This window comes from Brachyistius frenatus, unplaced genomic scaffold (genome assembly GCF_029030835.1).
Source record: "Brachyistius frenatus isolate BFR_SWC_R1_liver_20210118 unplaced genomic scaffold, ASM2903083v1 Contig_14, whole genome shotgun sequence".
NCBI classification, from domain to species: domain Eukaryota; kingdom Metazoa; phylum Chordata; class Actinopteri; family Embiotocidae; genus Brachyistius; species Brachyistius frenatus.
The window spans coordinates 1534114-1548918 of NW_027210613.1; the positions used below are offsets into that span (position 1 = coordinate 1534114).

General features: G+C 42.0%; 1 protein-coding gene across 1 annotated transcript; it reads left to right on the forward strand.

Moving 5' to 3' along the window:
* The first annotated feature begins 434 nt into the window (after positions 1–434).
* LOC138617754 (basic helix-loop-helix transcription factor scleraxis-like) lies at positions 435–13893 on the forward strand. Its single transcript, XM_069693008.1, has 3 exons — positions 435–1502; positions 1871–2087; positions 13146–13893. The coding sequence occupies exons 1-3, from the start codon at positions 1060–1062 to the stop codon at positions 13182–13184; spliced, it is 699 nt and encodes a 232-aa protein (XP_069549109.1). The 5' UTR covers positions 435–1059; the 3' UTR covers positions 13185–13893.
* Positions 13894–14805: the final 912 nt, after the last annotated feature.

The window sequence follows — 14805 nt, forward strand, 5'->3', positions numbered from 1 at the left end:
ATTTGATCAAAGTATTTGTTATGCAAAGAACTGGCCTCTGACATAGTTAAACAACTGAGTTCACACAGTTTGGTCAGATTTTTGCAGAAAAACAAGACTAAACCTTGAAATGGATTAATTTTCCAAGATCCTCCTTTATTATTGCTGTCAGACGACAGAATTTGACCTGTCATTTTGATAGGAATGTGAGTTTCAGAGGGCTCTGCGGGTGATGCAAATTGTATTTTAGGGTGGATTTCCTCTGGAACACATCAGCGTGCAGCCAAAACAAACTCCTGCTGATGGTTAGCCTCTTGCCTCCGGTCTCTCTGGCCTGCTTCTAGACTGCAGCCGAGGGACCCTGAGTGCTCAGAGGGAGGAGCAGGGCAGTCCTTTGGCCCTCCCACTGGCTATAAGACCAGAGACAGACGGAAACACTCAGACTGCAGGCACACGTGGAGCGGAGAGGCAGAGGGAGGGAGAAAGACGGAGACAGAGACCAATAGAGACCAAGAGACACTGAAGCTGCTGGCAGAGTAGTTTTTGGTAGTTTGGCTTTTGGGATTGAAACAGACAAATACAGAAACAAAGAATTAAGTCCAGAGAAGTAAAGAAAAAGAGGGCAACATGTCTTCATAAATTTTCTTTTATTCCAAAGGAATAACTGAAGGAGAAAACAGATCTTTGGGATGTGAAGCGTTTTTGTGAAAACCAGGAGAGAAAAACAAGGACCCCGATCCTGCAGCTACCTGAGACACAGCAGCTCTGAGGTCAAGTTGTTTTCACCATTGCTTTGGGATCAACTTGCTGATGCTTCACTATCAGTAAAGGGAAGTTATAAACCCTGCTTAATTTAGATTTAAAAGGGAAACATCTGATTTACATGGCTGAATAATTTTTGTAAAGAAGAGAAGTTTCGGGTAAACAACACTGGTGGACACCTTCAGTTGGCAACCGCAACAAACTTTGTTCAGCTGCTTCTGATAACAAACATTATCAGCTGAACCTCAGCGTCTAGCACCTGGTCTTAAGGAGGTCTCCACAGGACTGACCAGCAGCTGTCACATTGTCGCCGTGAAGATGACATTTGCCATGCTGCGCACGGCGCCTCCCGCAGGCCGCTTCTTGTACGGCGACATCGCCCTCCTCTCTGAAGACGATGATGAGAACGGCAGCGAGGGGTCGGGCTCCGAGGATCGCTCCGCCAACTCCTCCAACTCTGCTGCCTTCCGCCTGTCCTCCTCGTCCCCATCTGCCTTTCACATCAAGGTGAACAGGAAGAGGAAGCTGTGCGGGGGAGGCGGGGGCGGGGGGATAGGCGTAGGCGTAGGCTTAGGCTTAGGCTTAGGCGTAGGCGTAGATGTAGGAGACATGGCGGGGAGGCTGGGCCCCCCGGGCTCATCTCCCCCCGGGGAGGGTCGCCAGAGGAACGCAGCCAACGCACGGGAGAGAGATCGCACCAATTCTGTCAACACAGCATTCACAGCGCTGCGCACACTCATCCCCACCGAGCCTGCAGACAGGTACAGAGCTGCATTACTCACACTGATGCACACATGACACGCAATGATTTCCATCTGGGAGCTAAGCTCTGGACAACGCACTCATTTCATCACTATTTTATTCTTTTTGGACCTTCTATCTAAAACTGACTTTTTATTTGTTATTATGAGTTGAGTTCGCACATAATAGTTTTGTTGGATATAAAGTTTGCCTGAAGGAAGTGCTAACTCCAAACTTAAATCGGGCAAAACATTTAACATCCATGTCTATGTGTTCTGTAAGCTGTAATGTTGTACCTTACTGTATTTTTAAATACTGTATAAATTGTAATTCCACTTTTAAAACATTTCGCTCTTAATTAATGCCACAAATGTTTTGATATTTACAGGAAGTTGTCCAAGATCGAGACACTACGCTTGGCCAGCAGCTACATAAGCCACCTGGGGAACGTGTTGCTCCTGGGTGAAGGGCTTCACGACGGACAGCCGTGCCACGCCCCCTCACCTCCGTTCTTCCACGTCAGCTCCTCCCCCAACCGAGGATCGGACCAATCAGCTCAGCCCAAGCACATCTGTACTTTCTGCCTCAGCAACCAGAGGAAAATGGTGAGCAAAAAGTTAAAGTAGCGGTAATTTTGAGAAATCAAACAGTGTATGCAGTAAGTCCTCTCACAAAACAGGCAATCAACACATTCTTTTAAAAGGAAATATTAACATTTTTTTTTTAAAATGTACACGCAGAGAGTTTTTCCCAGAATAATAAACAGTAAATAACATCGAAAAACAAGCGGTTCATACACAGTGTTTAGTGCTTTAGGTTTAGTTTGGTGTTTAAAGCTGACCTGAGATCAGTGACTGTGCCTGTAAGCCTGATTGGCCCCGAGGGACTTTAAAAGCAGAACCTCTTTTAAAGTCCTCTTCTGGGGTGAAGGACTGCGTATCATTGTACCGTTGGGGGTTAGTTTTGCTCGAGCAGGTGGCTTGAAAGTTCACGGTGGTTTCTGAAAATCGTTGAATATTACAGTCCACAGAAGTGATTGTTTTTCTGTCAGAGGAGCTCAGAGAGAGCTGAGTACGGCCGTTGTTTCTAACCCTGTCTATGGAGCTTATTTTTTTCTTTCTCCTTTTTAAAATATGAATTTAAAGTTTACAAGGGTATTTAGGCAGCGAGAGAGATTTATGACCAGGAGCCAATGAAATCCATCCAAAACCATGTGTATAATTTCAAGAATGTATTGACGTCAGTCTGAATATGAGAAGGTTTTAATCATAACTGCTGAAGAAATGACCTGAGATACACATGCTGGTAACTGGCAATTACTCTGTTCATCCGAAACACAGTCATAACACAAAATACCGGTACCGGTTTGAAAAATGCAGCAGTTTGGGAAAACAGATCATATTTAAATATATTTTGTGCCATGACAAAGTCACAACCATCTTAATTCTTATTTCAGTGACACTTTTTTCACCCTTCCTCCACTTGATCTACACCTTAACACAGGTAGAGACGGGGTGAACGCCACCCGGTGGGCGTTCCTGCTCATGTTTGATTGATTCGCCACAGGAAATTGACATAATCAAGAACACTCTCCCATAAAAAAAAAAAAGTCATCGGCCTGATGAGAAATAACAGGGGATGAAGAATTGACATCAGCTGAGTGAAATCAAATATATGTGACCCCGGCTCAGATTTTGACAAACACCACAGGAGATGATAGAGAGGTGACGTCCACTCAACTTTCCCCCTCTAACCTATAGCTGCTGCCCATTTAGCAGGATTTATGGGTAAGGAGCTGACATCTGGCAGACTCCCCCGTTACCCCAGCAGTGTGTGAAAGCTAATACCCTCCTCAGTGTCTAAACCCAGAGACCCTTTAGCTGGGGGATAACCTGAGTCTCAGCAGTGTGAGTCTCCCCCCTCCCGCCTCCCCTCTGAACTTCTGCGAGTGAAAGCCTAGACGTCCTCGGTGTCTCAACCCAGACGCCCTCAGCTGGGAGATAACCAGTCTGAAACCTGTCTGGTTCTGTCCCCTCTGTCTTCGTTTCTCTTTGCTTCTCTCTCTCCTTCTTCATTTTTATTCTCATCCTCCTTCATCCTCACACTCATTTCATTTGGTTTCACTCTGCCCTCCTCAACTCGTGACCCCCCGCGACCTCTGTTCCTATCGATCAGCCTGGTGGAGGTCGGAGCTGTCAGTAGGAGCTGTGTAATACTATCTACTGCTGTCAACTCACCGCTGCACACTCAGGACCGACCTGTAAATGCATGCTGGGCAGAAAACAATGTGGAAACTTTCTCATGTCAAAACACTCAAACACAGACACTTTGACTAAGTCTGTGTTACTTACTGTCAGTCACATTCTGCTGTTTCCCATTAGATCAATGAAGAGTCTCCCTATGCTCTCGTGTGTGTTGTGAATTATACCAAACGTACTCGGCGTGGTGCACTGATGAGGTGAGCACACGTGAAAGTCATTGTCTCTTAATTATCCCTCGGTTGACTTTCCCAAACGTTAAATTTGATTAAGATTTGTGCAAAAGGAGCGAAAAGTCTGTCTCAAAAAATGCAGGTACATTTAGAGCAACTTTTATGTTTGACAAAAAAAAATATAAACTCTTCAAAGGTCCAGTTAAAGGAAAGTTAATTAGCTTTTGAATTCCTCTTGAACCACTGACATGGAAAATAAAAGGTTTGTGTTGAGCTTGATATTTATGATGATCTAAACCCATGAACAAGAGCCAAACCAACAATGTGATAGTACTTCACCGTGTCTTTTAAATGCAGCACCAAAACTAGCCATTACTGGCAGTTCAAATTGGATCTCTACTGTTGCAGCTGTAAAACAATCGATTCATTGTGGATAAATTAAATAAAAGTCATCACAATCCCCATGAAATGACTCATCGCACCAGCAGGATTTGATCCACTATAATTGGGCTAACCTTTGGAAAGTTTTGAAGAGCTGCAGGTTATCCACATTCAAGTTAGGATGAAGCTAAACCAGAAGTTAGCCAGCTCAGCTGGCAGAAGTCTCTGGCCATAGAGCGCAAGTTTCATTAGATAGATGGATAGATACTTTATTGATCCTTACAGGAAATTGTTTTGAAACGGCAGCTACTCACAACACAACCACCAGAGACACCAACATTGAACATACACATCTTAAAACTAAGTACAAAATGCTCAAATAAATCCATAATGATGGAAGCTGCTGCTCAGTGCATCAGGGCGACTCAGTGATTTTTTTTTTTTTTGACAGGGGTATTAAATATTGAACTTTGGATACAAGCACACTACTTGTTAGTGGGATTGATTCATTGTTGGTTTTGGTCTTTAATGGGATTAATTGTTAGGAAAATACAGAAAATCTCCACCACTTACCGTCTCTGTTCCTCCTCCCTCTACATTGAGACATGCAGAGCAGTAGACTTTATAATAAGAAATGAACATTGATGGTAAATGGTGAAAGACATGTCACAGTTTGAGAGCTCCTGTCTCCTCTTTGAACCTGTTGTAAACTTGCTAAATGAAATGGACGTTCTTACCTTGAAAGTTCCTTTAAGAAACAAAAATTAAGTTTGTGCAGGTTCACCTGGCATAGAAATGGTTAACTGTGATTGGCAGGACCTGAAAACATTTCACTTTCCCTGGAAAAGTGGCTGTAGTGCGTTTAAGTGGGCTAAAGGGCAGAATCAGAGCTGGTGATTACAAAGAGGAAACGATTGTGGAGGTAAAATGAGACTTTGTGTCCTGAGTGTGCTCTTTGTATGTTTTTATGGTCATTGAGGTTCATCACAGCTGTCAGGTCTGCTTAGAGCAGCCGCTTCAGTTACACTCATTTCCAATGGAGGAGAGGGTGAAAGTGAGAAAAGTATACGGTCATTTCCTCTTATTATGTGCGTGTACAATATAACCGTTTCAAAACAAACAGTCTCGTTAGTAATGACTACTGCTCACAGTGCTAAACCAGTGCAGGTTACATATTCGGGAGGATAGTGATGTGATTTCATGATCTGTGGCTTCGTGCTCATGTTTTAGAGAGCTTTAAAATGGGTTTCATACAAGTGAAGGATTTATCATTTATTATTTGTTATCTTGTTCTAGGAGGGGGACTTTTCAACTCAAATAGAAAATGATTAAATACATCTTATTGTCGCTGTATTTTGAAAATCTTGTATCTCCAAGCGTCAACTTTTCAAAAGCGCAAAAGAACAGGCCTGTTGTCAAAACATTTTCAGCTCATCCAACAGCTTTTTAAATGTTTCGTCAGCTAAAGAATCATTTTCTTAACCCTCGAATAAACTCTTCATCCTTCATTTATCTGAAAAATTCCAAACTCACTATGAATTTGGAGATAAGCAGTTGCCTTAGGACAGGTATACATTGTTTCTACTGTGGAGAGGTCCAGAGGCTTGTCAGGGAAAAAAAATCTCATCTCCGTGTAACCTAAAGCCCTAAACGTAAGGGTTTTTTTCTCGTGGGGCATTTTGAAGAGCTTTTTATTCTGGTGATCACAAAACAAATTCTATTCCTCTGCACTAAATGCTTTTTACTGAGTGGGACTACGTTTTGTCAGGTACAGCCACGTACTGAGGGACATTCGTACTCGGTATCTTTTGATCAAAGGCCAAGCCATTCTTGAATCATTCAAATATATCATGATAAAATGTGACTTCTCAAAAGCCGTGTGGGGTGGAGCAGCAGCAGCAGTCTGGCGTGGACATACTGGAGCGCAGCCTTTGCATACGGGTGCCTTTGATAGTTGCAGTAAAAAAAAGGGTAACACTCCTGATGTGGCTACATCTGTAAATGAGATGTACAGGGCTGAGGATGGAGGACGGAGGTGAGCTGAGCGCTGTTTAAATCCCTGGGCTGTCTGGTTGATTGATGCAGATATCCTGTGCAAGGCCTCTCTCCCTCTGCTGTCAGTGTAACTGTCAGGTGCCTGCACTCAACATATAACACGAATACTGCACAACTTAGGCTTTTTTTTAATCATCGGGGCTTTATTATATTCAGTCTGTACCTGGAAGAGGTCACCTGTAATGACCTTGAAATCTGCCGTCTTGATTGCCTTCAGTTGCATTTAATTATATATTTATTTGTGCTGTCGAAGAAGTACGACTGCAGCGTGACTAAATAATGTTGAGATGGTGTTTATTCAGTAATTTTCTGATACGTCACGTTTTAAATGTGCTAATCTGTCTGCTTCTGTCTGTAGGCCCCAGCGCAATTTTACAGCTTCTTCCGCAACTGTGGCTTATTTCTTTTGGCCCGATGCAGCGAGAGGGTCAATTCATTTCAATGGCAAGCGTAAACAGAGATGGCAGCTCACCTGCCAATAACAGCAATCATGCAGAACTTTTTCCTTTTAAGCTGGATGTGACACATCCAAACATTTTCCAATATTTGAATTTTTAAAGCGTCTCGTTTGATGAATGAAAAGAAGCCTCGTGTTTGGAAACAAAATAAAAAAAAATTGGGCAGAAATATAACTACCGTGGTGCTTATGGTGTGGTTGCTGTAAATGGAGCATTGCTTCTTTTGAAATGGTTAAATTTAGATGAGTTTGCGAGCAATTTATGGCACAGCCCAGAGTTAATTTTGACTTGACAGATATATTTGGAATTTTTTTTTTGAAATTAAAATGAAATGTATAAATTAACCAAAAACAGCAAACATATCAAAAGCTATATACTGTTGTTAATAGCATAAACAGTTTTAATTTACATCAAGGCTGCTGTAAAACTTTTATGTGATGATTTTAGTGGGTGGATGGAAACAGTGGCAGTGAAACTTCTCTGGAGACAGACTTGTGTTTGTCTGTTTGTGTGTGTGAGAGCAACTTAATGTTACGTGTGTGTATTTGTGTGTAAGAGGGACACAGATAGTGAAGATTTGTATGCGTTTTTGTGTAAGATGGATGTGAGTGTACGTACACGTATACAGTAGACTTTCACAGACACACACACACACACACACCCACACCCACACATTGGCTGGCTCTCTGTGTCTGGAAGTCATTGGCAGTACAGAGCAGAGCAACAAATGAGCTAATTGTTCTGTAAATGATTTATCCTCTGCTGAGGCTGTGCAGCCAGTGTTTAATTCAGCTGCTGCTATTAGAAACACATTGACGTTGGGCTTTGATGGTGATGTTAAAGGAGCCTGGAAACCGCTCTCTGTGAAACGCCCTCCCTGCTTACACTCACACCCACACAAATGACACATAGACACACATGTGGACACGCACTCGCACCACACTCAGAGACTTTTATCAAAAGCATTTCATTTTACCTCTTCGGGTTTTTTCTCGTCGCTGCAACCAGACGGCCGTTCACCGCTTCTTTCTAGACAGCCCTAAAAAAAAAAAAAACCCTCATATGATCACTTAGTTAAGGAGCTCTGGATCACGACTGTGCTTTCAACACTTTCTGAACTAATGGTGTGCAGGAAGTTGTGGAAACAGGGAGAAAGAGAGAGAGAGAAATAGCCAGCGACTCAGCGGGATAATCAACTTAGCTATTTATCCTGCACTTTGGACAGTTGGTTTTCGACCGTGCTGAAACTACACTTTGCTTCTTTATAGAGATCAAATGAACCGTGCACCTAAAGAGAGCTTAAATGCATGCATGGGACATGTGCAGGCCGCACTAATGACTGCGGTTTTTACAGTTATTTGGATATTAGTCTGTTTTCACTGGAAAAAGCATTACGTCACTTTTGTGAACGTTAACGTTTCAAGGTCATAGATGAAGACTAAATTACCCTCAATTGCTGATAATGCCGGTGTTGACTCTGAGTTAATGTTTTGTGTCTCATGAGCAGCAGCTTTGCCTGTTTGCTTCTCATTTCGAGCTATGCTAATGAGGTGCATCGAAGGCAGCTGATATACCGCAGGCAATATTTTAATATATTCTTACCCACGTTCGGTGTGTGTGTGTGTGTGTGTGTGTGTGTGTGTGTGTGTGTGTGTGTGTGTGTGTGTGTGTGTGTGTGTGTGTGTGTAAGCCTGGCTTTGTGTGGGACTGTGGACCTGTTCAGCCCAGATGGAAGCAGTTAAACCCTAATTTAACACAGACAGAAGAAGTCGGGTCAGATAACTAACAAAATCTATTAGCAAAACTATCATTCTGTTGTCATTTGGCCTCCGGGGAGAGGGCTGCTCACCGAGCAAATTAAAACAAAACTACAGAAAGCTGAGCCGGCCAGAAAGATCTACAACACAGAGAGAGGCAAAGATTGGCAGTTTGAATTGTGTATATCTACAGAAGCTAATGACATATTGGCTGTTTCAGAGTGGACATCTTTGCAGTGATGATAAAGCGATGGTTAGTGCAAAATGTAGTAGGATGAAGTCATGCGAGACCGATGAAAATGAAGTCGGGATTGTTCTGGAGTCATTATAGCAGATTAATAAAACGTGGGAATGATTAAATACACGTGTGGCTGCCTGGTGTGAGATGCATCTGATTAGGCAATCTCACATTGATCAAGTCTCTTTCAGAAGCCATCAGGATGCTTATTAGGGGCGCACAGTGAACATGACGTTGCGATGTGTCCAAGCCACATAATGGCCGACTGTGGCTCATTCGCTGCGTTCGTTAGCGTAGTTTAAATGTCTTAATGTGTTATTTATTAATCGATGGTCATGTATGAGGGTAATTGCAGCTTCTTTAAGCCACTGGAGGCACTGACGCACACTCGCATACTTTCACTCGATAAACTAAAGGAATATTAGCCGTTTTCATTTCATGGTTAAATACCATTCTCCTTATACGATCGCGGGCCGGTACCCAAGTGGAATTATTTTTTCCAACCAGTCATTCCTGTCCTCATGCGGCCAGGACCTAAATTAGATGTTTGTATTTGACAGAACAGCTTAACACAGGAAAAAAAAAAGAGAAAAAAGTGCACGGAAAATCCTCAGTTATAGGTAAAGGAACAGCCGGGTTGATTTTCAGAAAAACAATATTAGAGCTCGAGTTTGAAGACTTGATAAGATGTCGTGAAGAATATGTTTACTGTCTTCATATTACGGTTAAGGGAGTCTATGTTTGCCTTGATAGTGCAATAATATTGTTCCAGTGTGGTAATATCATCATACCGTATCTAAAGTAAACATCGTCAGGTAATCATATTAGTGTCGGACAAATCGCCCCTCTGGGAATTCACTGGTATGTCTGTGTGTGTGTGTGTGTGTGTGTGTGTTTGGAAAGAGAGAAGAGAGAGCAGAGATGTCATCCAGCCATGCCCTATTAGTCTTCAGGAGATTGTTTTGACTACCAGGCCGGTCTGAAAGCCCCCACCACCCCCCTGTTTTGACTGAACCAGTCCCACTCCAGCTAAACCACCTTCACCAGCCACAGCTGTGCTTCCTAAACCGGAGCACGTGGGCTGGCTCTTACTGATCCCATTGTAATTTGATGTAATTTGCTAAATCGTCCAGTTTTCACGCACAGGTTTCTAAGTGAAATTTGTCATGTTTCTCTAACCTGCCTCAAGTACTTTTCCGTGCACTGATAAATACCTACAGTTTTCCACAGTGCTTTCCAACAAACACCAGAGTGGCTGGCTGCGCTGTTGTCGTCCAGCTCGATAGTTTGAGTTGGGAGCAAGCACAATAACCGCAATGCAGTAGTGAGGTCGAAGATTTCCAGGCTGGGTGTGAAACTTTTCCTCACAAATGAAGAGAAATTTGGACGCAGACATTATATCGTGTCAGATGGCAAAAAATTACAAACAATTTTGGACAGCCTTTTTGTTTCAGTCTTTCATGATGGTTGCAAGTTTTAAGTTATGGGGTTCTTCATTGCAACCCTCTCGACTATGTTTTAAAGTAATTGTTGTCGGAAGTAGATTTACTGGCCTGAACAACTTTACGAAGAAAATGCAGCGATTAACCTCCGTGAGGAATTTGTTGGGAGGTGATAGGAGGCGATAGGAGGTGATAAGAGGTGAGAGGAGGTGATAGGAGGTGATAGGAGGTGATAAGAGGTGAGAGGAGGTGATAGGAGGTGATAGGAGGTGATAGGATCATACAGGGTGCAGCAGCTGGCTGTGGACGCAGTTATTTGTGTCCTACGCTCTGTGTATGATGAAGTTCAGGCAACACAAACACTTCGTTAAGGTTCGGAAAAGACCAAGGTTACGGTCAAATGTTAAACAAACACTGCACTTAATGGCTTTACTCTCACCATGTTTAACGACGTTTGTAAAACATAATGCAGACAGCATCGTCGTAGTTTTCGCCAAAAACCTTTTTGGGGTCGTAAATGAGTAAATTAGATCAGTGTGATTTAGAGGAGACAAGTTGCAGCACACATTATAACTTCAACTAGAAAATTCCTATAATGGTCGACACTACGTGATGGACTCTATGGTGAATAGTGAAGGATTTTGGACGCAGCATTGGCCTAAACAAACATTAAAAAAAAACACTCAATAAGGATGAAATATTTGGCTCAGAAACTGATAAAACCTGACATTTACTGTTTGATGTTGTTTCAGAATTATGTTATGCTAGAAAGATATTGTTGTAAAGACCACATAATCTACATTTAATTACTTCTGGAAATAGGAACTAAATGATGCGGTTTGCTCATACTTTTGCACTCACAGACTACTTGGTAATAGTTCATGTCCAGTGATGGTAACGATTCAATTACAATCTAATAATGATCCAACTCCGTCCAGCTGGAGGAGGGATCGACTATAATAGTTTCTGTGTCTCCTCATCTTCCCCTCAATCAGTGGGAGGATCGATTCCTGTCCAAAATCCTATGATCTCATTCTCTCATTACCACCTGATACTCTTCCAAACACCTACCCACCTTTGTTGATGTCAGTCAAGCGGATTTTTCCAAACACCTACACCTTGTGCTCCGTCTGACAGGAAATGTGTAACAGGTGTTCGGCTGATGAGAGGAAGGCGAGGGCGGCAGCAGAGAGGATCAGTTGAGATGATATGAGGGGGAGAGAGAAGTCAGCACAGGACAGGAATGCCTTTAATTTAGCCTAAACTCTGGTGAGAAAGTGTTTTGGTTTTTTTTTACATGGTTTTTCAGTGAAAGGCAACCAGAAATGAAGTTCACTTCAGATCATTTGTCAGCTATGAGTTAATCTTTGAAACGTCAGCGCTGAAAAGTATTGACCAAGGCAGAGATGATGTGTGTTGCATATCACTCAATGGTGTGTTCAACAAAGTCCCTTGACTGTTGCTTGAAAAGCCAGTGGTGGATGGCCTGAGAAGTGAGCAGAGAAGAGGTTAGGTGAAGAGGGAAAAAGTGATGTTATTTTCCTGGCCAGATAGAGAAAGTCTCCTCACCAGCCAGGAAATCAAGGCTTCTCGCCTCTGATATCTCAGATAAATGAGAAGCATATCGTGGTGCTCTGCTGTCATAAATCAGCTCAGGATGTCACTCCAACAGAATTAAAGAAACGCTAATTGCTCTCTGCAACAACAACAACAACTAATGTTGCGTGCTGCTGTACAGACTGTGTTTATGTGAGTTTACTGCTAAGGCTGATTTACTTTCTCAATAACTGGAAGCAGAGTACATTCAAAACCACTTTAATTCACTGTGTCAGTGATGGCAGTAAAACAGTATCTACTGCATTCCCATAATGGGTGCTACTCTTTTCTTTTTTTTTTTAAACCCGTTTTCATCACAGCTGGTTTTTAACAGCCTCTTGGTGTCACATACAGACAAAGGTCCCTCAGGTTTAGTCACCTAAAACTACATGGTTAGGGTCGGGCAAAGATCATGGTTTGGGTTGAAATAATACATTTTACATAAGTACCGTACAGACATTATGTTTGTTAAATTACTTAAAAAATTCACACCGACATTTTCTTTCTCCCGGACTCGCACACGTAGCTCTCAACTGTTTCTTCACCTCAGCTCCTCCCTATGTGGACGTTGTCACACTTGGTGACACGACTCCGTGACATGACCTCCCTCTTTGACCCAGATGGTCACAGTGCGAAGGCCAAATGGCGCTTAGTGTGTATCACACTGACACCAGTTGCTTTAACAAAACAACAGCATTTGATGCCCTGGGAATGAGAGTGTAACTTTATGACTCTATAGTAAAGGGTTTACATCAAGTGCAGCAGTTTTATTTCCTTGTTAAAAAATATTTGAAGAGCGTAATGGTTGAAAACTTGCTGTGCCCCTTAAGGAGCTTTACAAAGCAATTTGCTTATCAGTTTAAATAAAGTATATATAAATGCAAAGTAAAGTACATGTGTTCTACTTTAGAGTTTATGAAACTAGAAAAAGCTTCTGACATGTCTTAAATGACCTAATTTTATTTGTCACAGTCAAACTTCTTATCTTCCAGTTACATCTGAGGACCAAACCCTATATTGTTGCTGCATTTAATGTGAAACTACATACAGCAGCCAGCTAACTTAGCTTAGCATAAAAACTGGAATCAGGGGGAAAACAGCTAGCCTGGCCCGGTGGAAAAAGGAACCAAATCTAGTTGTTTCCAGTGTTCCTGCTAAGCCAAGCTGTCTCCAGCTTCATTTGTACCGTGTCAGTCCTCCTGTCTGATTCTGGACGAGAGTAAAATCCAAAGTGTTTCTTCAAATCGATGTCGGCGTTAAATCCCTGATCATTTGAGACGTTGTTTTTTTTTTTCTCTCTTGCAGAACAAAGACAGAGACAGGAAGACGGCCATCAGAAGCTAACAATGAGGACCCGAACCACACGGACAAAACGCTCACCACGTTGACAGTGCCTTTAGTGATTTTTACTGCAACTTGAAGACGAACCAGACTTGTGATGCATGTCAAAGACTTTCGAAGGACTTCTATGGCACTTCCTGGACTTTTCAAGGAACTTTTGATTACTTTTTGTATCACTTTACAGGAACTTTTTTTATTTTATTTTTTTTACATTTTTACCGTTTTTAGAAGTTCAAAAGTACTCGCAAAGTACTCACATTTCTGTCAAGACCGTCAAGAACACGTATAAGAGACTTTTTCCTGAATTGTTTAGTGACTCTTTGCTTAGAGATCTAAAGACCTTATGGCACATGATCAGAAAACACACACAACACCCACACATTTGTATTCATCAAGAGCTGTGTGTTATTAATGTGTAAACTGAAATATAAATGTATATTTATGTGACATTATATAATGAAACAATGTTATTTAACAGGCATATGGCATTTTTTTTGTGCATTGTTTTTAAGGTATAAACATTGACTATTGACAGTTTATGGCATCCTAAAAAGTGCTGGAACTTATTGGTTATTTCTAACAATCATTTCAGAAAGTGGGAAATAACTCAAGATGACCAATAAATTGTTTGTATATCTGGAAGTAGATTTTATTTACATGTTGTTGGTGTTTTCAGCAGATTGTACTCTCAAATCGTGTCCTACTTCATGCCAGCTCCAACCAATAAACAATATAAAGGTTTCCACTGTGCAGCTACAGACATATTCTAACACAAAATGGTTGTTTAATATACTTTAACTTTGAAGAGGTGTTTCGTCTTTCACCAACGAAGCACCACACTAAGCTTTAAGCGAGCATAATTAATGCTTATACCTTTGTCTCACTCTCTTTCTTTCTCACGTGCATCCTCTCATTTGTTTTCTTCCTTCTTATCTGGAGGACTGGAGTTTTAGTCAGTGTGCTGTTGTGCTGACCAGAGATCAGAGCAGACAGAGACGAAGAGGTTTAGAAGATGAGGCCGACAAAGGTTTAAAGAGCAGAGGAAAGGGCGAGCAGAAGGGAGAGAGAGCGGAAAAAACCCAGCAAAATTGAATCTGCAGGTATGGCTGCTTGGACATCTGCCTTTGTCCCTTCGCTGTCCTCTTCTTTACCTTTCCACATGCTTGTTCTCTCCTCTCCTCCTCTGCTCTTCCTCTCTTTTCCCTGGAGTGCCACTGGCCAGACTCTGGTTGGTGATGGCTTTCCAGTGTGTTTAGGCACACAGTGCTTACTTTCTCCTTACCTTTTCTGTCTGTCTATCTGTTGATCCATCCATTCATCTTCTTTTTTTCTTATATTTTCTACTGTCCTATCTACTTTTTTCTCACTCTGTCTCACCTTCATCACTTTCATTCAGCATCTCTTCCACTCTCTAAGTCTGTCCGAAGCCTTGATGGGAAATGATCCGGGCATTAGCAGCCTGGAATGCCGCCCTTCCTTTTTTTTGAGCCGCATTGTCATACTGCCTTTTTTTTTTTTTTTTTTTTTGCTCCTCTGCCTGCTTTTCTCTTCCCCAATGCCATGAGCTCTGATATACCTTCTTTAAGGCTTTTTTCTATAGTTCATAATCACTTGTTTAAATAGA